This window comes from Saimiri boliviensis, chromosome 4 (assembly GCF_048565385.1).
Source record: "Saimiri boliviensis isolate mSaiBol1 chromosome 4, mSaiBol1.pri, whole genome shotgun sequence".
Lineage (NCBI taxonomy): Eukaryota > Metazoa > Chordata > Mammalia > Primates > Cebidae > Saimiri > Saimiri boliviensis.
Genome location: NC_133452.1, coordinates 113,898,580 through 113,926,226, shown reverse-complemented (window position 1 = coordinate 113,926,226; position 27,647 = coordinate 113,898,580). Strand labels below are relative to the sequence as shown.

At 47.3% G+C, this 27,647-nt stretch overlaps 2 protein-coding genes across 2 annotated transcripts; one reads left to right on the top strand and one right to left on the bottom strand.

Annotated features, from left to right (window-relative positions):
• The first annotated feature begins 3 nt into the window (after positions 1–3).
• KHDC3L (KH domain containing 3 like, subcortical maternal complex member) lies at positions 4–27,647 on the top strand. The gene is made up of 4 exons (XM_003945299.4): positions 4–87; positions 26,377–26,555; positions 26,750–26,929; positions 27,207–27,647. Exons 2-4 carry the CDS (start codon positions 26,390–26,392, stop codon positions 27,398–27,400), a joined length of 540 nt encoding a protein of 179 aa, XP_003945348.2. The 5' UTR covers positions 4–87; positions 26,377–26,389; the 3' UTR covers positions 27,401–27,647.
• Positions 12,089–13,030, bottom strand: DPPA5 (developmental pluripotency associated 5). The gene is made up of 3 exons (XM_039467890.2): positions 12,919–13,030; positions 12,657–12,836; positions 12,089–12,188 (listed from the first exon to the last, which is right to left on the bottom strand). The coding sequence occupies exons 1-3, from the start codon at positions 13,028–13,030 to the stop codon at positions 12,130–12,132; spliced, it is 351 nt and encodes a 116-aa protein (XP_039323824.1). The 3' UTR covers positions 12,089–12,129.

Here is a 27,647-nt window from a genome sequence, read left to right as displayed (position 1 = left end):
CCGGGAACCCAGGCTTCTCTGTGCCTTCACCGGACTAACCGAGTTCGAGACCACAAGCGGGTCAGGTCGCCAAGGCTGGCGTGGACGGTAGGAATGAAGGAGGTGAGGGTGGCGCGCCGCAGGCCTGGGCAGGGTATCGGCGGCGGCGGCGGCTTGAGGCCCGGCTGATTTGAGGAGACGGCGGTGTCTCCCCGGCCGCGCACCCGATCCTTGCTTGGGTCCGCGCGCGCACAGCGCGAGGCGCGCTCGAGCGGAAGTGGCGGCGACCCCGCCGGAAGCGCGCAGCTAAGGCGGGGGAAGCAGCCCAGAGCCCTCCTCCCGCCTAAGGATCCCGTTGCCGTCGCGCCGATAGTTCAGCAGCTCTTGAGTACGGGCAGCAAGAGTGGGCGGAGGGAGGAGCCAGTGGCAATGACCCAGACCTGAACGACCAGCCCTTACCAAGCCGGCGGAGCTGCTTGATGAGTGGCTTCCAGGCGGCGTCTCTTCCTCTCAGCCCGGACCGGGTCTTGAGGACCCAGGCTGTGGGGCCGCCTCTTCCCCTGCCTTCAGTTCACCCAGAGATGAGGTGAAAAACCTTAGAGACCCACGGGAGCCGGTCCACCAAGGGAGGTCCAGGCTCCGCAGGAATGTTGCCTCGGGAGGGGTGTTTGTGGGGAGAGGTGTCTGTGAGGAGTGCCCCAGGCCCACCTCTGCGGGGCACTTGAAATGCTCCACATGCCCAGCGAACGGCGTCTCACGCATCGCACTATGGTGTATTTGAGATCCCATCTGCCACTTGGGCTGGAGGAAGTGAGTGTTCCTGGGTTTCTTGTCATTGCTTCCTGAGGGTTTCATTTTACTGCTGTTGGTTTATCGCCTCAAACATAAATTTGAAGAATTTTGCCCTGTCTTGCAGTATCGGGAAGGAGATTCTTTCGTTCCAGTCCGTTTGGACAATTAGTTCTGAGTATTTCCAAAAGGTCAGGCCGGGCATGGTGGCTCACACCTGTAATCTCAACCCTTCGGGAGGCCAAGGCGCAAGGATCGCTTGAGCCCAGGGGTTCGAGACCTGCTTGGGTAGCATCGGGAAACCTTGTCTCTACAAAAAATTTAAAAAGTAGCTGGGCATGGTGGTGCGCGCCTGTAGCCCCAGCTACATGGGAAGCTGAGGCAAGAGGTTTGCTTGAGCCGGAGAGTTCGAGGCTGCAGTGAGCTGAGGTCGCACCACTACATTCCAGCCCTGGTGACAGAGCAAGACCCTAACTGTCTAAGGTCAGTTCTTCAGTGAAATCACAAAATCACTAATGTAGGTAGGGAAGGGCCAAGGTAGTTAACAGGAGTGAGGGAACACAGACACCAACAAAAGTTCTAACTTTGAGGACGACTCTAGTATTCTTTTCATCCTAAGACTTCTGGCCTATCAGCTAGTATCAGCCTAGGAGTCTCAAGCCAGTAAAGGAACAAGGAGGCAGTTTACCCTCTTGGGGCAAAGCTGTGGCCCCACCCTTGATGAAGAAGGTCTGTAGAAACCCAGGACCTGTGAGCAGGCAGACTCCTGAAGGTTTAAGATTCTGTGGAGCAGGTATGTGCAGTGCCAGTACTCAACCAGCAACTGATGGACAGGAATAAGTAGAGGTGCTCTGAGTGTATTCTCTTGCAAGCCTGGGCCAGAGGCACACAGGAAGAAATTAATCATGTGGTGTGGTAGGCCAGGTGTGGAGCCAGAGTGGAACCAAGACCAGCTAGTGCCAAGGCAGGGAAAAGAGTTCCTCTGGCTGACATTGACGGAAGCAGAGTCAAAAACCTGGAATGGGCCGGGCGCGGTGGCTCAAGCCTGTAATCCCAGCACTTTGGGAGGCCAAGGCGGGTGGATCACGAGGTCAAGAGATCGAGACCATCCTGGTCAACATGGTGAAATCCCGTCTCTACTAAAAATACAAAAAATTAGCTGGGCATGATGGCGCATGCCTGTAGTCTCAGCTACTGAGGAGGCTGAGGCAGGAGAATTGCCTGAACCCAGGAGGCGGAGGTTGCCGTAAGCCGAGATTGTGTCATTGCACTCCAGCCTGGGTAACAAGAGTGAAACTCCGTCTCAAAAAAAAAAAAAAAAAAAAAAAAAAACCTGGAATGTTTTGCTTCAAAGACTGGATGCTGCCTAATGACCTCAAAGACCAGTGACATCTGGACTTTCAGTAAGCAAGGCAGATTTTAGAATGAGCACACAACTTCAAGTAAGCCAAGACAAGATTACCTCTAGTTTCTGCTGCTCCTAGAGGCAGAATCATCTGAGCACTGATTGAAGAGTGTCTGTATATCCCAGACATTAGTGCACTCTAGGATAAAAGGAGTCATTCAGCCCTTACTCTTGGTTGGATGCAGGGCTCTAGTGTAGTTTGAATAAAATGTCACAGAACAAATTTCTAAGACCTTTAGGTTGAGTGAGTGTTGGAGTTTGTCTAATAGTAACTTTCTCATCAGTGTCTATTTAGCTGTTCTGCATAGGCCTTTGAAATGTGGAAATAAGTAAGATAAATACTCCTCACAAACTCCCAAACAATTAGAATGTTGAGAGAAGAATGAAGTAGGAACTCTACTGTACTGAAGAAGGAATTGGTTGGACAGAAAAGAGCTGACTGCCTGAAATCAGGAGTTCAAGACCAGCCTGGCAAACATGGTAAAACCTCGCTACAAAAATACAAAAATTAGCCGAATGTGATGGCAGGTGCCTGTAATCCCAGCTATTCGGGAAGCTGAGGCAGGAGAATTGTTAGAACCCAGGAGGTGAAGGTTGCAGTGAGCCAAGATCATAAGATTGCACTCTAGCCTGGGTGACTGAGCAAGACTCTGTCTCAAAAAAAAAAAAAAAAAAAAAAAAAAAAAAAAAAAAAAAACTAGCCAGGCTTGGTGGCATGTGCCTGTAGTCCCTGCTACTCAGAGGCTGAGGTGGGACGATCGCTTAAGTTTGGGAGGTTGAGGCTGCAGTGAGCAATGTTCGCACCATCTCACTGCAGCCTGGGGGCTGAAGGAGACCCTGTCAAAAAAACAACTTTGTAAACTGTGATCCAGGCAGTGCTGTGGGATAAAACTGTTCAGCAGCCTTGGCTTCCAAGGTCCAGTCTCCTGCTTTTTTGCCCCTGTAGCTAAAGGGCAGTAAGTGTTTTCTGTACTCTATATTCACTTTTAGACAAGTCACTTTTAGAGACTGTTTAAAGATTCAAAATAAATTTAAAAATAAACGTTAAATATATATAGGGACTAGAATCGATTGCCAAGAAGGCTTTCTTTCCTTGCTCCCGAATGAAGTAAAAAGGTGAAGAATTACAAAAGGTTGGCCAGACGTGGTGGCTCAGGCTGAGGCTACTCTGTAATCCTAGTACCTGTAATCCTAGCACTTTGGGAGGCCAAGGTGGGCGGATCACCTGAGGTCAGAAGTTCAAGACCAGCCTGGCCATCATGGTGAAACCTCATCTTGAAAAAAATAAATAAATAAATAAATAAAAGAATTACAAAAGGTGGGTTCAGCTTTTCAATTTTTTTGGATTAAGTAGCTGTAGCTAGGATAATTAATGTCCCAGGGAACTTTTGTAAATAAGGAAGAACATTCCTGTTTATTCTTTCACTAATGCTAATTTTGAAAAAGTAAACAATTTCTATAAATTAAATTTTTATGTGTTGAAACATTGACAAACTCCTTAACTTTCAGTTAAAAAGAACAAGTCTGATGAGGCCGGGCATGGTGGTGGCTCTCACCCCTGTAATCCCAGCACTTTGGGAGGCTGAGACAGGCGGATCATGAGATCAGGAGATTGAGACCAGTCTGGCCAACATGCTGAAACCCCATCTCTACTAAAAATATAAAACTTAGCTGGCCATGGTGGCACATGCCTGTAGTCACAGCTACTAGGGAGGCTGAGGCAGGAGAGTTGCTTGAACCTGAGAAGCAGAGGTTTCAGTGAGCCAAGATTGTGCCATTGCACTGCAGCCTGGGCAACAGAGCAAGACTCTGTCTCCAAAAAAAAAACAAAACAAAACAAAGAAGTCTGTCATGTTTCTTTATCATGATTTTCAGTAGCTTAAATGGAAAAACATATCAATTAGTATATATTTTTAAAATATCACTTGGGCCAAGCATAATGGCTTATATCTGTAATCCCAGCACTTTGTGAGACTGAGGCAGGAAGACTGCTTAAGCCCAGGAGTTCAAAACCAGCCTGGGCAATGTAGTGAGACCTTGCCTCTATTAAAAAAACAAAAACAAAAAAAACTAAAAATTAGCTAGGCATGATGGTATGTACCTGTAGTCCCAGCTACAGAGGTAGCAGTAGGTAGGACAGAGGTGGAAGGATAGCTTGGGCCTAGAAGGTTCAGGCTTCTGTGAGCCATGATCACACCAGCCACTGTGCTATAGTCTGTATGATGAAGACCCTGTCTCAAAAAAAGAAAAAAGTCACTGAATTAGCATTTGGTATGTGCCAGGTTTTGTGTTTTTTATTGTTTGTGAAGTTAAATTTTTTTTTATAGTTTTGTCAAACATTTGTGTTTCTTTTGTGGAATGCTTTTTTTTTTTTTTTTTTTTGAGAGGGATTCTGGCTCTATCACCCAGGCTAATGGTACAGTGGCATGATCTCGGCTCACTGAAACCTCCGCCTCCCGGGTTCAAGGGATTCTCCTGCCTCAGCCTCCCTAGTAGCTGGGATTACAGGCACAAGCCACCACACCCAGCTAATTTTGTGTTTTTAGTAGATGGGGTTTCACCATATTGACCAGGCTGGTCTCAAACTCCTGTCCTCAGGTGATCTGCCTGCCTCATTCATGCTTATCATGATTTTTTTTTTTTTTGACATGGAATCTCACTCTGTCACCCAGGCTAGAGTGCAGTGGCACAACCTCACCTCACTGCAACATCAGCTTCCCCAGTTCAAGCGATTCTCCTGCCTCAGCCTCCTGAGTAGCTGTGATTACAGGCTCCCGCTACCATGCCCGGGCTAATTTAATATTTTTTAGTAGAAACAGGGTTTTTGCCATGTTGGCTAGATTGGTCTCAAACTCCTGACCTCAGGTGATCTGCCTGCCTCCCAAAGTGCTGGGATTACAGGCATGAGTCACCACACCCAGCCCATTTTCTATTTTTAGAAGAATTAAGGCTTTCCAGATTTTGGTCCGTTCCTAGTTCCAAGAGTTGATCAAACTTAGCCACTAGATGGAGCTCAGTCTTCTCTTAATTCCATCCCCATTCTTTAAAAGACAAACTGGAAAGGCCTTTTTCTCCTTTTTTATGCTAGTTTCCAAAGCACATTTCCTATAAATAACCATACTTAGAAAGGGAAAGGGCAAACGGAAAAACTTATCTATCCACATGATTCAGCAAACTGTCCCCTCAACATAGCAACACTTACGACTCATCTGTGTAGCCAGTGAGAATTCTACACCCATTCCCAGCCTTATCCTGCTGCCAGACCATACCACAGTGTGTCAGGGAATAAGAGCTACTTTTCCTTGCTTGATCCTAATGAATTTACTCATTTGTGGAGTTTTTATGTAAGTCAGTGACGAAAAATTCAGAACTCCAAAAAGTCTTTATATAGTTTGCATAACTATATAGTTTGCATAACATGATGAAACCCCATCTCTACTGAAAATAAAAAAAACTAACCGGGTATGGTGGCATGCACCTGTAGTCCCAGCTACTCAGGAGGCTGAGGCAGGAGAATAGCTTGAACATGGGAGGCAGAGGTTACAGTGAGCCGAGCTCACACCATTGTACTCGCTGTTGCCCAGGCTTGAGTACAATCCACCTCAGAAAAATACAAAAATACAAAAATTAGCTGGACATGATGTCACACACTGGTAATGCCAGCTACTTAGGAGGCTGAGGCAGGAAAATTGCTTGAACCAGGAGGCAGAGGTTGCTGTGAGCTGAGATCGTGCCACTGCACTCCAGCCTGAGCAACAGAGTGAGACTCTGTTTCAAAAAAATTAAAAATATGCCGGGCGCCGTGGCTCAAGCCTGTAATCCCAGCACTTTGGGAGGCCGAGGTGGGTGGATCATGAGGTCGAGAGATCGAGACCATCCTGGTCAACATGGTGAAACCCCGTCTCTACTAAAAATACAAAAAATTAGCTGGGCATGGTGGCATGTGCCTGTAATCCCAGCTACTCAGGAGGCTGAGGAAGGAGAATTGCCTGAACCCAGGAGGCGGAGGTTGCGGTGAGCCGAGATCGCGCCATTGCACTCCAGTCTGGGTAACAAGAGTGAAACTCTGTCTCAAAAAAAATAAAAAATAAAAATAAAAATACAAGACCAGGCACAGTGGCTCATGCCTGTAATCCCAGAACCTGGGGAGGTGGAGGCAGGTGGATCACAAGGTCAGGAGATCAAGACCAGTCTGGCCAAGATGGTGAAACTCCATCTCTAGTAAAATATAAAACTACAAAAATTAGTCAAGCATAGGTGCCTGTAATCCCAGCTACTCAAGGAGGCTGAGGCAGAGAATTGCTTGAACCCAGGAGTTGGAGGTTGCAGTGAGCTGAGATAGTGCCACTGTACTCCAGCTGGGGTGACAGAGCGAGACTCCATCTCAAAAATATAAAGAATGGGACTTTCCAATTTTTTGGCTCCCTGATCTAGTATTATTTTGATTTATGATTCCTGCCTTTGATGTTGGGTTTATAGAAGCCTGATTATGTAATTTATTATTTAAACATTTTTTTTTCTATCAGTTCTTACAATCACATTTTAAAATTTTTTATTTATTTAGAGACAAGGTCTTGCTCCGTCACCCAGGCTGGAATACAGTGACACAATCACAGCTCACTGCAGCCTCCAACTCCTGGGCTCAAGTGATCCTCCCACCTACCTCAACTTTCCTGAGTAGCTGGAATTACAGACATGTTCCACCACACTTGGCTAATTTCTTAATTTTTGTAGAGACCAGGTCTTGCTATGTTGCCCAGGCTGGTCTAGAACTCCTGGCCTCAAGCAATCCACCCACCTTGACCTCTCGAAGTGCTAAAATTACAGGTGTGACCCACAATTTTAGTTTACAACAGGAACCTGGGGGGGGGGTAAACCAAATAATCCTGAGTAATCATCAGTCTTGGAAAATCAAGTTATAGGTCTTAGGTAAGGAGTGCCATCCTAAGCAACCAACATCTTCTCATCACCCAGATGTCAGTCGGCTCTGCCAGCCTACCCCACCCACAAAATCACCATCCTGAACATGGGATAGCCCCTGACCCCAGCACTTGATTATCTGTATTCTTCAAAGGACAGATGGCTCTGGGACTCTTCTCATCAAAATTTACTAGAGCTTCAAAAAGAGAGAAATTACCTGTTCCTCCTTTTAGTTCTTTCCCCTCCACAGACCCCACACTGTTTTCTTTTGCCCTAATACTCTTGTTTCTTTTGTCCTACTTGTCCCCATTAAAGTCCCATGCCTGTGAAAGAAGTTTAGGCTAGGAGTCCTATGTTGCACATTTTCTTCTCCTTTTATAGTGGTACAATGAAATATTAGTCATCTCTCCGTATCCAAGAGAGATTTGTTTCAGGACCCCCTCTCCCATATCAAAATGCACAGCTGTTCCAGTTCCTAATATAAAATGGCATGTTTACATACAACATCCTCTCTATATTTTTTAATAATCTCTAGATTACTGACAATATAAATGCTATGTAAATAGTTGTCATATTTTGTTGGGTTTTATTTGTATCTGTATTGTTGTATTATTATTATTATTTTCTTTCTGAATACTTTTTTTTTTTTTTTTTTTTGAGACGGAGTTTCGCTCTTGTTACCCAGGCTGGAGTGCAATGGCGCGATCTCAGCTCACCGCATCCTCCGCCTCCTGGGTTCAAGCAATTCTTCTGCCTCAGCCTCCCGAGTAGCTGGGATTACAGGCACGCGCCACCATGCCCAGCTGATTTTTTTGTATTTTTAGTAGAGACGGGGTTTCACCATGTTGACCAGGATGGTCTCGATCTCTCGACCTCGTGATCCACCCACCTCGGCCTCCCAAAGTGCTGGGATTACAGGCTTGAGCCACCACGCCTGGCCTCTTTCTGAATACTTTTGATGGGAAGTTGGTTGATCTGTGGATGCAGAACAGCCGATACAAAGGTTTGATTGTAGTTAATTCGGCTCTTTCCTTTTGTTTTACAGTACTGCTCCTTGCAGAGCAGGGCTATCTCATAGGCAGTGATCCCAGAGTTGGCTACTTCAGCATTTTCATGAAGGTAAATCTTATATATCCCCAATGCAACAATAGCTAGGCTGTTGAAGCTAAAAAGAAAAGAGAAATCCCATGAAACTAGGCCCAGCTTTTGGCAATTGAAGTTCGGATAACCTGGTCTTTCCCTTTCTGCAACAGAGATTGCAAAATGGCTATAAGACTTGGTGCAGCAACCCCTCTCTGGACAAATTCCAAAGCCGGAATTCCAGTGCCATACAGATAACTCCCAGAAAAAAAATAAAAGTCTGCCTCTGATGACTTACCATACAATTTAATATTCCAAATTTCTTTCATGTAAGTAACACTCCAGACACTTGTTTTCTGAAAATATTCTCTGAAATCCTGATAATGTTCCCAGGCCACATTTTCGATTTTGTTTTCTCCCCTAAAACACCACTCCTGAGTATGTACCAAAGCAGAGACTCAACAAATGCTTCAGTAACACCGTTCAACAAATGTCATCAATAAATGGGGTGATGGGGACAATGGAGGCAGGGCCAGAGCAATTAGAGAAGAATCAGGATCTAAACAGATCTTAGTGGCAGGGGACAAGGAAACTAAGCTGATCTGAGTGGTTCCATAGTCACCTCCTGCTCAAAGCCCCGGGACGGCTTACCCTTGCTCTCAGCGAGGTCAGCGAGGTCAGCGAGATCAGTGAGGCCCGCGAGGCCCCGGGCGGACCTGCCTCGCTCCCATCCCGGCCACGCCCCAGTCTGCCCAACCTTCGGCCTCTCCGAGATGCTCCTCTGTTCCCAGGGCCGCGCTTCCCTTCCTCCTCCCTGGCTCACTGCTGCCGGCCACTCAGATCTCACCCGAGGTGACTTCCTTAGGGGTCCCCTGACCTCCCTGTCCAGGTCTAGTCTCCAACAGTTCAGCCTCCCAGCACAGCACTGACGTCCTTTCGCGGATTCCTCCATCCACGTGTCTCCTAACCAGACCGGAAGCTTCCGGAGGGCAAGCCTGTGTACAGAGGTTGGAAGACGCCCCAGACCAGCCTGCAGGCGGCTTCGGTCCCCAGAGACCTACAGCGCAAGCCTCGAAGCCCACTTGAGAATGAGTTGGGCATAGGTGACCCTGCGGGGCCCTGTGAGGACCGTCCATACCCACTTGGAGACCGGCTTCCCCTCTCCGCTTGTATCCGCCCCCCCCAAAGGGTAAAGTCCCAGGGGACCCGGAAGGGCGTGGTGGCTGACGCCTGTAATCCCAGCGCTTTGGGGGACCAAGGCGGGCGAATCACCTGAACTCAGGAGTTGAAATCCAGCCTGGCCAACATGGCGAAAACTCGTCTCTACTCAAAATAGAAACGTTAGCCGGGCATGGCGGCGCCTGCCTGTAATCCCAGCTACCCCGGAGGCCGAGATAGGAAAATCGCTGGAAGCCGGGTCCTGGAGGTCGCAGTGAGCCCAGATCGCGCCACTGCACTGCAGCCTGGGCGACAAAGCGAGATGCCGTCTCAAAAAATAAATTAATTAAATAACAACAAAAACGTTTCGGCCGGGCGCCGTGGCTTCTGCCTGTAATCACAGCACTTTGGGAAGCCGAAGCGGGTGGATCACCTGAGGTCAGGAGTTCGAGACCAGCCGGACCAATATAGTGAAACTCCATCTCTCTTAAAAAAAATTTTTTTTTCCGTCGGACCCCCCAAAGAAATCACGTACATATTTACATGTACATGCAGAAATATTGGGAGGTGTTGTGATTGGTGGGATCTCGATTTCCTCAAGTGGATCGTGAGAATGATATTTTGAGAATGCAGTTACTAAAAGGAAGAGCCCAGCTTCTAGCCCCGTGGGCTAGAAGATCTTAATCAGCATTGACTATTGTCATTATCGCTTGTTATTTAAAGGCTTTCTTGGACTTTGTTTTACCTCCTCTTAAAAACTCTTCAATCCCATTGTCTGACCCTCCTTTGGGCGAATCCTCTCATCTCCATTAAAATGAAAGAATGTGGTTTCCCGTAACCGTCATGCTTCACCTTGGAGGAAAGCTGATCACCAGCTGCAAACTCAAAAAAATAAAAAAGAAAAAGAAAAAGAAAACAAAGAAAACCGCTTCAAGGCAAACAAAGCTTTTCACCTTCAGACTATTACTTCCAGTCTGACCAACATGGTGAAACCCTGTCTCTACTAAAAATACAAAATTAGCCTTGCTTAGTGGCCTATAATCCTAGCTACACAGGAGGCTGAGGCAGAAGAATTACTTGAACCCCCAGGACCGAGGTTGCAGTGAGCTGAGATCGAACCACTGCACTGCAGCCTGGGTGACAAAAGCAAAACCATGTTATAAGCAAAAAATTAAAAAGTAATGTATTTATCTAACCTTTGTAAAAGCAAAAGATTGGGAATAAACTCAAAAGTCATTTTGTAGAGAATTAAGAGAATCCAGCTGTAAAGAAGGGAAAATAATCTACAGTATAATTGCTTGTATTTGCATTTTTTAAAAACTCTGGAATAGACATTCAAGAAAATACTGCTTTTAATTTTTAGGAAGTAGGAAATCCATGAATATGAAATGAGATAGGAGGAGACTTTCATTTTAGATTTTTTTTGATACAGATTTTCCTTTTGCCCAGGGTAGAGTGCACTGGTGGGATCATAGCTCACCGTAACCCCAAGTTCCTGGGCTCAAGCCAACCACCTGCCTCAGCCTCTTGAGTAGTTAGGACTACAAGCATGTGCCACTATGTTCAGATTATTTTTTGAGATGGAGTCTCACCCTTGTCACCTAGGCTAGAGTGTAATGGCATGATCTCGGCTCACTGCAACCTCCGCCTCCAAGATTCACTCCACTCCAGCCTGGGCAACAAGTGGGAAACTCAGTCACACACACACACCTGCTACTCTGACAATGGTCCTGACATTATATATATATATATATACACACACACACACACACACACATATATATGCATATATATATATATATATATGAATATTTTAGACGGGGTTTGACCATGTTGGTCAGGCTGGTCTTGAACTCCCGACCTCAGGTGATCCGCCCACCTTGGCCTCCCAAGTGCTTGGATTACAGGCGTGAGCCACCACGCCCAGCCGACTTCCCATATTTTTGTTGGAGACATTTGCTTTCCAGCTTATATACAAAATATCAATCTATTACAGGTTTGTTTCCAAGTGAGTCCAGGTCAGTTGAGACAATCATTACACCTCCGATAGATTTTTAGTTCAGTTTTGCATCTCAGGACACTGGCTCCTCTACCCGTTTTGACCCTAACACCTAAAGTGTGCCTTTGGACCCTGTTTTTGTCTTTGGAGGATTTCAATTAAGGGTTAAGCTCAGGGCCACACCTCAGCTGTGTTTCAGAGATTTTTTTTTTTTTTTTTTTTTTTTTTTTAGACGGAGTTTCGCTCTTGTTACCCAGGCTGGAGTGCAATGGCGCGATCTCGGCTCACCGCAACCTCCGCCTCCTGGGTTCAGGCAATTCTCCTGCCTCAGCCTCCTGAGTAGCTGGGATTACAGGCACGCGCCACTATGCCCAGCTAATTTTTAGTATTTTTAGTAGAGACGGGGTTTCACCATGTTGACCAGGATGGTCTCGATCTCTTGACCTCGTGATCCACCCGCCTCGGCCTCCCAAAGTGCTGGGATTACAGGCGTGAGCCACCGCGCCCGGCTGTTTCAGAGATATTTAAGGTAGTACCTGCAATCCATCAACCACACTGATCTGCTTACTTACCGATTTAAAACTTTATTGTTCATTTTTAAAATGGGGAAGAAAAACTTTTATTGGCAACCATCAAAGATATTCACAAGACTCAGACCCAAGGTAGAGACCCCTAAACAGATGATTTTCCCTCAACTCCTCAGGCTGGAACAGATTTTAAACCAAGCTGGAGACATCACTCCAACGCTGTCCACAAACTAATCTCTACATCCTGGTCTTCATCCTGATTGGAAGCTGGTTCACTTCATCCAAGAGCTTAGTTCGAGGGCATTCATGGCTTCCTCAAGTTTGAGCATCCCTGCACCAGAAATAGCAACAGCTGCGTGAGTATGAGGGAAGACAATAAGAACCCGGACGGCTCTCCGCCTCTTTCAGGGTTTGTTTCTGGGACTTCTGAACCAGGCGTTCTGAGAGTCAGGCCCAGAATCTCGGAACCCCAGACTACTCGGCCCATTTGAAGGTTCTCCAAGAAACTGAAGGGGCGGGGAGACGGTTCAAATAGCTCAGATAACCCTGCCCAGGGGGTCTAGCACAGGCCACCTCTCATCATAGTCTCACTCCTACGTCTCCAAGACCAACGGCTGGCATTCTGGGGCCCCCATTCCCAAAGGGGTCTCAGGAAGGCCCAGACGCCAAAGACGCCCCTGGTGAGGCCCAAGTTGCGGGCAGCGAACAAGAGAGAGGAGAAAGGCCACAGAGCTGCAGGACAGGCCAGAAGCGGTCCCCACGAGCCTGTGTTCGCATACCCGGTCCCCAGGCCTCTCACCTCGCTCCTGGCGCTGGCGGTGCCACTCAGCCATAGACTGGAGCATCCATTTGGCTCGGAGCTTGTATATATAGGAGCCGTAGACCACGACCTCGGTGAAGTCTGGAGACTCCAGAGCCTTCAGCTCGAGCATGGCCTTGCTCACCTGCTCGATGTAAGGGATTCGACATCCGTCCCGGCCTGTTGGGGGAAAAGAATGAGAGCCCCGGGCCGGCTGAGACGCCCGGGCCGGGGCATCGCCGCCAGTACTGGGCACACTCACCGAACATGGCTTCCAGCAGCCGCGTCTGGACCTGGAACACTTCTGGATCTTTCAGGTCTTCAGGAACTTTCACCCACGGCGGGATAGTTCTACGTTCCGCGAGCGTTCCCATCTTACGACCCTCACAAGCAAAACCACGCTCCAGCGCAAGCCAGGCCTGGCCCTGCCTCAGCAATGGTAAAGCCTCACACCTGGAGGCCCCGCCCCCAGCCCGGCCCCGCCCCTAGCCCGGGCCTGGACCCCGAGTCCGCGCCCCGCCGCCCTGGCTGCGGTCCAGCAGGTTGCAGTCTCTTCTGCTTCCCGCGACCTCGGGATAGCCTCACCCGGGCCCAGCTGCCTGCAAGTTAACTAGGGTTTCCACCTGCGTTGACCTGTGTCTTTTGCACCAGAATCCCGTGGGCTTGGGAATGGCTAGGGGAAGGGCGCTGTTGACTCTTCTAGGAACAACCCGTGGGGCCCGAACCTCGGAAAAAGGGCGTCCAGGCTTCAGGGTGCGAGGACCACGCAGTAGCTGCCTAATCGACTTCCTGCCTCCCATGTTCCAAAGGAGGGTTCGTATCCCCTCGGACCTAAGGAGCAGGACCCGCGGCTCTGCTTTGCTGGCGACCTGGCAATGTCCCGGGAACTCTGGCGGGACTTGTGCCATTGAACAATGAAGAAACCGAGATTCGGAAATTTCGTTATCTTACCTGAAGGGATTAGCAATCCTCAAAGCTCCTGACTCTAGAGCCTTTGAACCTACCCTGATTTTAAAGCTGACCTGTGCCCTGCCTGGGCACTCCAGCCAAAACCTGTCCAGGCTGCTGGCTCATTTCTAAATAAATTTTGTTTATTCGTTTTTTAAACACAATGTTTGGAGCGATGCACTGGATTTACTCGATGAGAGCGTGATTTCACTGTTTTATGCCTTTATGGTGATGAACTGGCATTTCCAGTCCTGGTAACATCTAATATCCCATCAGCTGTTCACTATTGACGGCTTCTTAGGGTAGACCTCTTCTCACACACACACTCCCCCACACACAAAACTATGGGCGGGGGCAACAACCAATGTAGTTAATTTAGAAAACGGGGCCGGGCGCGGTGGCTCACGCTTGTAATCCCAGCACTTTGGGAGGCCGAGAAGGGTGGATCACTAGGTCAAGAGATCGAGACCATCCTGGTCAACATGAGGAAACCCCGACTCTACTAAAAATACAAAAAATCAGCTGGGCATGGTGGCACGTGCCTGTAATCCCAGCTACTCAGGAGGCTGAGGCAGGAGAATTGCCTGAACCCAGGAGGCGGAGGTTGCGGTGAGCCGAGATCGCGCCATTGCACTCCAGCCTGGGTAACAAGAGCGAAACTCCGTCTCAAAAAAAAAAAAAAAAAAAAAAAAAATTTAGAAAACGATCATCAATAGCTAAAATTTCAGATGAAGACTGTTGAGAAACTGTTAGTCACAAGGTTTTGAAGTCCTAGCACACAGACTATGAATTAAAAAGGAGAAAAAAACGTTTCTTTACAATAGAGACTTGGAAGAAGCCACCTTAACCCAAATTCGCATAACCAATAATTGGACAAATGGACTTCTGGTTTGACAATATCTTGAAAACAAAAAGAGGACCGTTTTATTAATTGACTAAAGAGACACTAAATACTATGTACACGGTTCAAATAATTTTGAATCAAAGGTGGAGGGATGCATTTCAGGACAATGAAGGAAATTTTAATATGTCCTGTATTGCAAAGTAGTATTAAAAGCTTCTAAAGTTTAGAAACTTCTGGAGGGGCCGGGCGCGGTGGCTCAAGCCTGTAATCCCAGCACTTTGGGAGGCCGAGGTGAGTGGATCACGAGGTCGAGAGATCGAGACCATCCTGGTCAACATGGTGAAACCCCGTCTCTACTAAAAATACAAAAAACTAGCTGGGCGTGGTGGCGCGTGCCTGTAATCCCAGCTACTCAGGACGCTGAGGCAGGAGAATTGCCTGAACCCAGGAGGCAGAGGTTGCGGTGAGCCGAGATCGCGCCATTGCACTCCAGCCTGGGTAACAAGAGCGAAACTCCGTCTCAGAAAAAAAAAAGAAAGAAAAGAAACTTCTGGAGATAAGGTAATCTCAGGAGAAACACGTATGTATGTTTCTATTTTTTTAAATAAAAGTTATATCTGGCCGGGTGCGGTGGCTCAAGCCTGTAATCCCAGCATTTTGGGAGGCCAAGGTGGGTGGATCACGAGGTCAAGAGATCAAGACCATCCTGGTCAACATGGTGAAACACCGTCTCTACTAAAAAATACAAAAAAGTAGCTGGGCATGGTGGCACATGCCTGTAATCCGAGCTACTCAGGAGGCTGAGGCAGGAGAATTGCCTGAACCCAGGAGGCGGAGGTTGCAGTGAACCGAGATCGCGCCATTGCACTCCAGCCTGGGTAACAAGAGCGAAACTCCGTCTCAAAAAAAAAAAAAAAGAAAAAAAAGAAAGAAAGGAAGAACACTTAAAAACATATGTATTGGTTTTGTCCAAAATTAATGTCAATGTTTACCATATTATAATATTATAATGTTAGCAACAAGGCTGGTATGTAGGTTGATTCAATCTTAATGGGATGCCATTTTGCAGTACCTTATCAATTGGAAATGTACTTTTCTTTTCTTTTTTTTGTGTTTTGAGAAGGAGTTTCGCTCTTGTTAACCAGGCTGGAGTGCAATGGCACAATCTCGGCTCACCGCAACCTCCACCTCCCGGGTTCAGGCAATTCTCCTGCCTCAGCCTTCTGAGTAGCTGGGATTACAGGCACGCGCCACCATGCCCAGCTAATTTTTTGTATTTTTAGTTGAGACGGGGTTTCACCATGTTGACCAGGATGGTCTCGATCTCTTGACCTCATGATCCACCCGCCTCGGCCTCCCAAAGTGCTGGGATTACAGGCTTGAGCCACCGCGCCCGGCTGGAAATGTAAAGATCCTTTGACTCAGCATTCCTAAATTTGAAATTTCATCCTGGCCAGGTGTAGTGGCTCATGCCTGTAATCAATCCCAGCACTTTGTGAGGCCAAGGGGGATGGATCACCTGAGGTCAGGAGTTGGAGACCAGCCTGACCAATATGGTGAAAACCTGTCTCTAAAAAAAAGAAAAAGAAATTTCATTCTGTAATTATACTCTCACTTGTAAGAAATGACATGTAGAAGGATACTGATTTCAATAGCATTACTGGCACAAGTAAAAGATAGCATACAAGGTAAATATTCATGAAGACTGGGAAAAATACATATTAAAGAAATAAGACTGGGCTCTGTGGCTCATGCCTATAATCCCAACACTTTGGGAGGCTAAGGTGGGAGAATCGCTTGAGAATGGAGACCAGCCTGGACAATATAGTGAGACTCCCATCTCTAAGTTTTTAAAGGAGATTTAAATTATTCTTTGAAATAAATCAGTAAATAAAAAAGAGAGGGAACCAATCATTTATGGGTTTTTTTGTTTTTTGTTTGTTTTGTTTTTAGATGGAGTCTCACATCTGTAACCCAGGCTGGAGTAATGGTGTGATCTCGGATCACTGCAACCCCTGCCTCAGGTGTATGCCACCAGACCCAGCTCTGTGTGTGTGTGTGTGTGTGTGTGTGTATTTTTAGTAAACACAGGGTTTCACTATGTTGTCCAGACTGGTCTCAAATTCCGGACCTTGTGATCTGCCCATCTCAGCCTCCCAAAGTGCTGGCATTACAGGCAAGAGCCACCGTGCCTGGCCCATGGGGTTTTTTAACTGAAAAAAAAGAAAAAAAAAAAAACAAAAAACTATAGAGCCAAATGTCCAATTAACTGTGTGGATAGAATGAAAAAATGTTCAGACATTCAAGACCTCAATATATGCATTCTCCTTCAGAGTAGAGACTTTGTTTCATCAGAATGAACTGAAGTCTTTCTCTGATAAGAAATAAAATAATGAGCTGGGTGCAGTGGCTCAGGGCTCTAATTCTAGCACTTTGGGAAGCCGGGGCGGGTGGATCACCTGAGGTCAGGAATTCAAGATCAGCCTGACCAACATGGTGAAACCTCGTCTTAAGAAAATTAAAATTAAAAAAGAAAAAAGAAAGAAAGAAAACAAGACCAGCCTGGCCAACATGGCAACACCCCATCTCTACTAAAAATACAAAAATTAGCCAGGCATAGTGGCAGGCGCCTATAATCCCAGCTACTTGGGAGGCTGAGGCAAGAGAATCGCTTCAACCCATGGAGCAGAGGTTGCAGTGAGCCTAGATCATGCTCTCTCTCTCTCCACTGCCCGGGAAGGAGCATGTACCAAGAGCAACAATTATGGCATGCTCTGAGAAGAGCACCACCACCAGCTGCTCATGTCTTCTCCCCCAGCATCCTTGGTTGCATCTTCTGTACACTATAGATGTTGTTAGATTGCCTTCGAACACACTAGACCTCTGTCCTGCTGGTGCTGAGCTCCCTGATGTCTTTTACTGGCTGTCTACAGAGCCTAGAACCCCATTCTTCCTGCTCTATGATTTCTGCTTCGTTTGCATCACCATCTATGCCATCTATGTGGGCCTGATGTGGCTCAGTTTCCAGAAGGTCCAAGAATCCCAAGGCAAGGCTAAACGGCATTGAGCCCTCACCCCCAAGCCAGGCTGACCTCTGCTTTGCTTTGGCATGTAAGCCTTGCCCAAGGGGGCTTGTCTGAGTCCCTAGAAGGCCCTACAACTATGGTCTTCTAGAGTCTCTCGTTCCCACCACCATATCCACACACAACAATGGACCAAATGTGCTACACATTCGCTCTTTTTTCCTTGTTCCTCTGGCTCTGTCTCCAAGGACTGGTCTCTGAAGCTCTTGTCACTGCCCAGAGAGGGAAGGTCCTGAGCAATAATTTTTTTTTTCCTTTTTTGAGAGGAGTCTCAGTCTGTCACCCAGCTGGAGTGCAGTGGCACGATCTTGGCTCACTGCAAACTCCGCCTCCCGGGTTCAAGCAATTCTGCCTAAGCCTCCTGAGTAGCTGGGGTTACAGGTGCCCGCCACTACACCTGGCTAATATTTTGTATTTTTAGTAGAGACAGGGTTTCACCATGTTGGCCAGGCCGGCCTCAAACTCCGGACCTCAGGTGATCCACCCACCTCAGCCTCCCAAATTGCTGGGATTACTAGGGTGAGCCCAGCAATAAAATTTTTTGAATAACAAAACAACAACAGCAGCAACAATCCTTGCCCAAACTGAGTGGGGAAAACTTCTGGATTTTTTTTCTTTTATTTATTAAGCTATGCATTGATGGGTTCTTAGGATGAATGCAGACCAGGGTAGACACAGATAAGTAAACTGCCACTTAGAATACAAATTCCCTGCCGGGCGCGGTGGCTCAAGCCTGTAATCCCAGCACTTTGGGAGGCCGAGGCGGGTGGATCACGAGGTCAAGAGATCGAGACCATCCTGGCCAAGATGGTGAAACCCTGTCTCTACTAAAAATACAAAAAATTAGCTGGGCATGGTGGCGCGTGCCTGTAGTCCCAGCTACTCAGGAGGCTGAGGCAGGAGAATTACCTGAGCCCAGGAGGCGGAGGTTGTGGTGAGCCGAGATCACGCCATTGCACTCCAGCCTGGGTAACAAGAGCGAAATTCCATCTCAAAAAAAAAAAGAATACAAATTCCCTGTCCCTCACAGAAAGGCAAATACTCCATGATTCCACTTACATGAACTATCTAAAATAGTCAAAGCAGCAAAGAGTGGAATGGTGGATGCCAGGGGCTGGGGGGAAGGAGAAAATGAGATGTTAGTAAATCAGTGGGCATAAAGTTAAGCAAGATGAACAAGTTCTGGAGATCTGCTGTAAAACATTGTGCCTATAGTCAACAATACTCTTGTACAGTTAAAAATGGGTTGAGGCCAGGCACAGCGGCTCATGCCTGTAATTCCAGTACTTTAGGAAGCCGAGGCAGGTGGATCATCTGAGGTTAGGAGTTCAAGACCTTCCTGGCCAACATGGTGAAATCCCATCTCTACTGAAAATACAAAGAATTAGCCAGGTGTGGTGGCAGGTACCTGTAATCCCAGCTACTCTAGAGGCTGAGGTAGAAGAAGCGCTTAAACCTGAGAGGCAGAGATTGCAATGAGCCAAAATCCTGCCCTGCACTCTAGCCTGAGTGACAGAGCCAGACTCCATCTCAAAAAAAAAAAAAAAAAAAAAAAAATGTGGGCTGGGCATGATGGCTCACACCTGTAATCCAAGCATTCTAGAGGCCAACACGGGCGGATCACCTGAGTTCGGGAGTTCAAGAAAAGCCTGACCAACATGGTGAAATCCCGTCTTAATAAAAAAATTTTTTAAAAAATGTGTTAAGAGGTTAGATCTCATGTTAAGTGCTCTTACCAAAATGAAATAAAAATTTTATTTTTTTTACCTCTTCTGGTAATTCACAGAAGTAAAATTTTAAAAATAAAAACAAAACCATAAATGATAAAAAGACTTCAGGAATAGGCCAGACACAGTGACTCACGTCTGTAATCCCAGCACTTTGGGAAGCTGAGGCAGGCAGATCACCTGAGGTTGGAAGTTCAAGCCAGCCTGACCAACATGGAGAAACCCCGTCTCTGCTTAAAATACAAAATTAGCCACGCATGGTGGCACATGCCTGTACTTAGGAGGCTGAAGCAGGAGAATCTCTTGAAACCAGGAGGCAGAGGTTGCAGTGACCCGAGGTCGCACCATTGCACTCCAGCCTGAGCAACAAGTGAAACTCTGTCTCAAAAAAAAAAAAAAAAGAAAAGAAAAAGACCTCATGAGTAACACTGTCAAGAAAATGAAATGAGCCGGGCGCGGTGGCTCAAGCCTGTAATCCCAGCACTTTGGGAGGCCAACGCAGGTGGATCACGAGGTCGAGAGATCGAGACCATCCTGGTCAACATGGTGAAACCCTGTCTCTACTAAAAATATAAAAAACTAGCTGGGCCTGGTGGCACGTGCTTGTAATCCCAGCTACTTAGGAGGCTGAGGCAGGAGAATTGCCTGAGCCCAGGAGGTGGAGGTTGCGGTGTGCCGAGATCGCGCCATTGCACTCCAGCCTGGGTAACAAGAGCGAAACTCCGTCTCAAATAAAAAAAATAAAAATTAAAAAAATTAAAAAAATAAAAATTAAAAAAAAAAGAAAATGAAATGATAAACTACTTATATGCTTGAAAGTATTGGGAGAACTGTACACAGCTGAGGAGAATTTGGAAGAAAAAGACAAGTATGCCAAAAATTTTTTTTAAATCTTTTTTGAACAAAAAAATTTATTAGGCCAGACATAGTGAGTCATGCCTGTAATCCTAGCAATTTGGGAAGCTAAGGTAGGAGGATTGCTTGAAGTCAGGAGTTTAAGATCAGTCTGGGGGCTGGTGGAGGTGGCTTACAACTGCCAACAAGGGCCGATCACATGAGGTCAGGAGTTCAAGACCAGCCTGGCCAACATGGTGAAACCCTGTCTCTACTAAAAATACAAAATTAGCCAGACATGCAGCTCATGCCTGTATTTTCAGTTACTTAGGAGGCTGAGATGAAGAATTACTTGAACTTGGGAGGCAGAGGTTGCAGTGAGCCTCCAGCCACTGCACCCCAGCCTGGGGGGAGCAGATCGAGACTCTTGTCTCTATTTTTTTTTCTTTTTTTTTTTTTAATGACCCCTCCCAGCTTGAGACTCTATCTCAAAAAAAAAAAAAGTCCAGCCTGGCCAACAAAGTAAGACCTTGTCTCTACAAAAAAATTAGCTAGGTATGGTGGCACATGCCCATGATCCCAGCTACTTAGGAAGTTGAGGTGGAAGGATCACTTGAGTCCAGAAGTTGGAGGCTTTGATGGGTCACTGCACTCTAGTCTGGGTGATGGAGTGAGACTCTGTTTCACAATAAATGAATAAATAAATCCATTATTAATATCTAGAAAAACAAAACTTTTTCAAGAAAAGAAATCATAATAAAGTATATATAGCTATGAATAGTTCACAAAGTGCAAACATTGAATATTGATCTAACAAAATCATATTTCTGTTTTAAGAGGATCTAGGTCTGATGTACGTTGTTAAGCCCTAGCTCACCTGGGTTAGAAGAGGGTGAAAGATAGTAGTAGATATATATATATATCCTAGTCTTCGAAAGTGCTAGGATGACAGGCATGAGCCACAGCTCTCTGTCATTTGACATTTTTTGCTCTTTCCCCCACCCCACACCCCCCAAATCTGGCTCTGCCAGGCTGGAGTGCAATGGCATGATCTTGACTCACTACAACCTCTGCCTCCGGGGTTCAAGCAATTCTCCTGCCTCAGCCTCCCTAGTCACTGAGATTACAGGCCTGTGCCACCATGCCAGGCTACATTTAAAAAAATTTTTTTATTATTACTATTATTTTTAAAAGATGAGATTTCACCATGATGGTCAGGCTGGTGTTGAACTCTTGACCTCAGGTGATCCACCGACCTCGGCCTCCCAAAGTACTAGGATTACAGGTGTGAACCACCGCGCACAGCCTAAGTTTTATATTTTTTGTAGAGATGGGGATTCACTGTGTTGGCCAGGATGGTCTCAAACACCTGACCTCAGGTGATGTACCAACGCCTGCCTCCAAAATTGCTAGGATTACCTGTGTGAGCCACCATTCCTGGCCCATTTTTTGACTTCTTAATAAAAGCCTTGTGAGGCCAGATGCGGTGGCTCAGGCCTGTAATCCCAGCACTCTGGGATGCTGAGGCGGGCGGATCACAGGGTCAGGAGTTTGAAACCAGCCTGGTCAATATGGTGAAACCCTGTCTCTACTAAAAAAAAAAATACAAAAAAAACACAAAAAACAAAAACAAAACAGCTAACGCCCTTTTTGGCATTAGTCCACCTGCACTCAGGTGAATTAAAAAAAAAAAAAAAAAAGTTAGCCAGTCATGGTGGCAGGTGCCTATAGTCCCAGCGACTTGGGAGGATGAAGCAGGAGAACTGCTTGAACCTGGGAGGCAGAGGTTGCAGTGAGCCGAGATTGCTCCATTGCACTACAACCTTGGTAACAGAGTGAGACTCTTGTCTAAAAAAAAAAAAAAAAAAAAGCAAGGCGAGGTGGCTCAAACCTGTAATCCCAGCACTTTGGGAGGCCGAGGCGGGTGGATCACGAGGTCAAGAGATCGAGACCGTCCTGGTCAACATGGTGAAACCCCGTCTCTACTAAAGATACAAAAAATTAGCTGGACATGGTGGCGCATGCCTGTAATCCCAGCTACTCAGGAGGCTGAGACAGGAGAATTGCCTGAACCCAGGAGGCGGAGGTTGCGGTGAGCTGAGATCACGCCATTGCACTTCAGCCTGGGTAACAAGAGCGAAACTCCGTCTCAAAAAAAAAAAAAAAAGCCTTTGTGATTGATGTATGATGGTATCCTGGTGTGATTTTAATTTGGATTCCTCTTCTGATTTGTGGTGCTGAGCATTTTTTTATATGTTTGTTGGCTGCTTGTATTTCTTCTTTGAGAAACATCTCTTGTTGTTTTTTTGTTTGTTTGTTTGTTTGTTGTTTTGAGACGGAGTTTGGCTCTTGTTGCCCAGGCTGGAGGGCAATGGCATGATCTCGGCTCACCGCAACCTCCGCCTCCTGGGTTCAGGCAATTCTCCTGCCTCAGCCTCCTGAGTAGCTGGGATTACAGGCACGTGCCACCATGCCCAGCTAATTTTTTTGTATTTTTAGTAGAGACGAGGTTTCACCATGTTGACCAGGATGGTCTTATCACTTGACCTCGTGATCCACCGGCCTCGGCCTCCCAAAGTGCTGGGATTACAGGCTTGAGCCACTGCACCCGGCCCTTTTTTAGTATCTTTAGTAGAGACGGGGTTTCACCATGTTGACCAGGATGGTCTCGATCTCTTGACCTCCTGATCCACCGGCCTCGGCCTCCCAAAGTGCTGGGATTACAGGCTTGAGCCACCGCACCCAGCCCATCTCTTGTTGTTATTTTCCCAATTTTTTGTTTTTTGTTTTTTGTTTTGTTTTGTTTGTTTTGTGGAGATAGAGTCTCACTCTATCCCCCAGGCTGTAATGCAGTGGCACGATCTTGGCTCACTGCAACCTCCGCCTCTGGGATTCAATTGATTCAGCCTCCTGAGTAGTTGGGATTACAGGTGCCCACCATTACGCCTGGCTCATTTTTGTATTTTTAGTAGAGAAGGGATTTCGCCTGTTGGCCAAGCTCCTCTAGAACTCCTGGTGTGAGCCACCTCACCCAGCTTTGCTCAGTCTTTAATGTGGTTGTTTTTTCTTGTTGTTTTACAAAATACTTTAATTGTCTCAATTAGCAAGTAAGAACTTCCCAATGACTAAATCATTCCTATGTATCAAATATATTCAGTCGTCTGGGTGAGGTCTGAATATATACATTCAGCCTATTAATGTAGCAAACCTGAAGTTCTCTTTAGTGTTTCAATACTGAATAAAAATGAACTATAAATTATAACTTATTGTATAGCAACACATTTAAAACAGGTTTTTTGTTTGTTGTTTGTTTTTTTTCTTTTTTTTTTTTGAGACAGGGTCTTACTCTGTCACTCCCCGGGGGAGTGCAGTTTACTGTAGCTGTAGCCTCAACCTCTCTGGGCTCAGGTGATTGTCCCACCTCCACCTTCCCAGTAGCTGGAACTGCAGATGCCAGCCACCTTGCCCAGCTAATTTTTGCATTTTTTGTAGCGATCCAGTTTCATCATTTTGCCCAGACGGGAAAGATTGCTTGAGACCAGCTTGAACAACATACCTTGTCAGAAGGGGAAAAGAGCCAGGTGCGGTGGCTCAGGCCTATAGTCCCAGCAATTTGGGGGGCCAAGACCAGCGGATCACGAGGTCAAGAGATCAAGACCATCCTGGTCAACATGGTGAAACCCCCTCTCTAACTAAAAACACAAAAATTAGCAGGGCATGGTAGCACACGCCTGTAGTCCCAGCTACTTGGGAGGCTGAGGCAGGAGAATTGCTTGAACCCAGGAGGCGGAGGTTGCAGTGAGCCGAGATCGCGCCATTGCACTCCAGCCTGGGTAACAAGAGTAAAACTCCATCTCAAAAAAAAAAAAAAAAAAAAAAAAAAAAAAAAAAAAAAAAAAGGCCGGGCGCGGTGGCTCAAGCCTGTAATCCCAGCACTTTGGGAGGCTGAGGCGGGTGGATCACGAGGTCAAGAGATCGAGACCATCCTGGTCAACATGGTGAAACCCCGTCTCTACTAAAAATACAAAAAATTAGCTGGGCATGGTGGCGCGTGCCTGTAATCCCAGCTACTCAGGAGGCTGAGGCAGGAGAATTGCCTGAACCCAGGAGGCGGAGGTTGCGGTGAGCCGAGATCGCGCCATTGCACTCCAGCCTGGGTAACAAGAGCGAAACTCCGTCTCAAAAAAAAAAAAAAAAAAAAAAAAAGGTGGGGGGAGGGGAGGGGAGTGGGGAAGGAAAGGAAAAGGGAAAGGGGAAAGGAAAAAGAAAAGGAAGGAAGAAAGAGACAAATGTAATTGTATTATTAGAGAACAGAGGCATCACTGGGCCTGGTGGGGGGGGTTCCCTACTAGGGAAGCTGAGGCGGGAGGATCTCTTGAGCCCAGGAGATGGAGGCTGTGGTGAGCTATAATCACATAACTGCACTCTAGCCTGGGTGACCACAGAGTGACTCTGTCTCAAATTTAAAAATGGTGGCTTAGCTGGGCGCGGTGGCTCACGCCTGTAATCCCAACACTTTGGGAGGCCGAGGTGGGCGGATCACCTGAGGTTGGGAGTTTGAGACCAGCATGACCAACATGGAGAAACCCTCTCTCTACTAAAAAAAAATACAAAATTAGCCAGACATGTGGTGCATGTCTGTAATCCCAGCTACTGGGGGGTGGGGGGCGGGGGTAAGGCAGGAGAATCGCTTGAACCCGGAGGCAGTGGTTGCAGTGAGCCGAGATCTTGCCACTGCACTCCAGCCTGGGCTACAAGAGTGAAACTGAGTCTCAAAAACAAACAAAACAAAACAAACAAACAAAACATGGTGGCTCACGCCTGTAATCCCAGCACTTTGGGGGGCTGAAGCAGGTGAATCACGAGGTCAAGAGTTCAAGATCAGCCTGGCCAACGTGGTGAAACCCCGTCCCTACTGAAAATACAAAAATTAGCTGGGCCAGGTGGCTCGTGCCTGTAATCTTAGCTACTAGGGAGGCTGAGGCAGGAGAATCGCTTGAACCCGGGCAGCAGAGGGTTGCAGTGAGCCAAGACGGTGCCACTGCACTCCAGCCTGGGCGAGAGTGACACTCCGTCTCAAAAAATAAATAAATAAAAATAAAAATAAAATAATGGAAATGTCAAAAAATTTCAAGGAATCTCCTCTGGTGTCCAAACCACGGGAACTATCTGTGGTTGGGTGGGTTCAAGTCTGCATTAATTAAAAGGGAGCCACAGTCCACTACTGGAGATGATAAGGAGGGAGAATTTAAAAAAAAAAAAAAAAAAAAAAACTCCCCAGAGGGCCAGGCGCGGTGGCTCACGCCTGTAATCCCAGCACTTTGGGAGGCCGAGGCGGGTGGATCACGAGGTCAAGAGATCGAGACCAACCTGGTCAACATGGTGAAACCCTGTCTCTACTAAAAACACAAAAAAATTAGCTGGGCATGGTGGCGCGTGCCTGTAATCCCAGCTACTCAGGAGGCTGAGGCAGGAGAATTGCCTGAACCCAGGAGGCGGAGGTTGCGGTGAGCCGATATAGCGCCATTGCACTCCAGCCTGAGTAACAAGAGCGAAACTCCGTCTCAAAAAAAAAAAAAAAACAAAAAAAACAAAAAAAACAAAAAAAACAAAAAAAAACAACTCCCTAGAGTTTAAAACCAACCTGGGCAACAAAGCCAGATCCCATGACTTTTTTTTCTAACCATTTATTTTTTTTACTATGCAAATCTCACTACACAGACCCTATAACTTAAAAAAAAAAAAAAAAAAAAAAAAAAAAAAAAAAAAAAAAGGCCCTTATTCTGCCCTGTACTCAGCTGTCTCAGGCAGGTAACAGAATAATCTGAAAACCTGGTGCCAGAGGAAGTAAACATGGTGGCCAGGGATCAGAAGCTGTGGGGGACCTAAGAAGCATTCATTCTGCAAGTATCAGTTCTTTCCTCTGAGAAAAATACTGGGCTTATCCACGCTTTCCTGAGTCCATCGTTAAGACTCCCGCGGCTTTCCACCGGATTCCTGAAGCCCAGAGCCCGGTTTCTCCTACCGGGTGCGCTGGAGAAGGGCTGCTCCTGATAGGAGGAATCCTCTGAGAGCAGCCCAGAAACCAGCGCACTTGCGCGTCCTCGGAAGAAGCCGGGGCTCTAGGAGGCGGAGGCGACGCCTGGAATCCAATGAGAAGGGAGCGGATGTAGAGGAGGGGCTGGCCAAAAGCCCTTAAAATGAGATCCAGCTGTAAACGCGACTCTAGTCGCCTACCTCCAGTTCGTCCTTTGGGTTTGCGGTTGTACTCTGGTGTCCTGCAGGTCCGGCGGCAGCATGGACGCTCCCAGACGATTTCCGACGCTCGTGCAACTGATGCAGCCAAAAGTAACGTCGTTCGAGGTGCTCGGTCAGCTCCCCAAGCAGTTCTGGTTCCACTCTGAGTTTCTGAAGAATCCGAAGGTAGTTCACCTTGAGGTTTGGCTGGTGGAAAAGATCTTCGGTGAGTAGACTAGAGACCGGTAACCCCCGTGCGGCTTCTTTCTGCCCCATACCTACACCCCACATGTTCTGGCCGTGTTCCAAGGCAAACCTCCCCAGTAGCCAACGTCCCCTGGCTGTCTCCTCCTTCTAACTTCCTCTCCCAAGACTCCTGGGAGCTACCCGTCCCTCACAGCTTCTGTGCTCCCGGCGCAGGCAGGGGCGGAGAGCGCATCCCGCAAGTTCAGGGTCTGTCCCAAATCCTGATTCACGTGAATCACTTGGACCCCAGCGGCGAGGCTGAGATCTTGATATTTGGGAGGCCTTCTTACCAGGAGGACACAATCAAGATGATCATGAACTTGGCTGACTATCACCGCCAGCTCCGGGCGAAAGGTACAAGGTTGGGAAAAGGGCTACCTGGAGCAAATCCTGGCTCCGTAGGAGTGATCCTGGGGTTTCCTGGCTGCTGGGGCGGCGGTCTTGCCCTCAGCCTGCCCGCGGTTGGTGGGTGAGGGAGGGGGCGGTTCTGGTCGCCACGGATCGAGAAGGCCAAATTGAACCTGCGTTCTGGGATTCCTGGCTCCGACTCCCGCAGGCCGCATGGGTGACTCCTTTTTTAGAGAGGATATAGGGATACAGCTGTGGCCTCTGCACACTGCTCTTCTTCCAGGCTCAGGAGAGGCCCTCGCCCAGGATGTAGCCAGTCAGAAGGCCGAAACCCAGCGATCTTCAATAGAAGTCCGGGAAGCCGGGACCCAGCGTTCGGTAGAGGTCCGGGAGGCCGGGACCCAGCTTTCGGTGGAGGTCCGGGAGGTCGGGACCCAGCAGTCCCTCAAGGCTGCCAATGAGTCAAGGACCCAGTGATCTCCCGAAGCTGCCAGCAAGACACCGACCCAGCGGTTTTACGTGGATGCCCGGGACCCAGTTACTAGATTATAAAGGCATTTCAGGCCCTGGAACCAGAGCCAGTCAGGGGTTAAGCCCCAGATACACTTAAGCCCCAGAAGGTGGGGTTGGGAGTGGGAGAATGATGATGTGAATTGTTTTTCTTTTACCCCTTCTGTTGAATGGTTGCAAACACAAACTTGAATTCTAATAAAGAATTGCATTT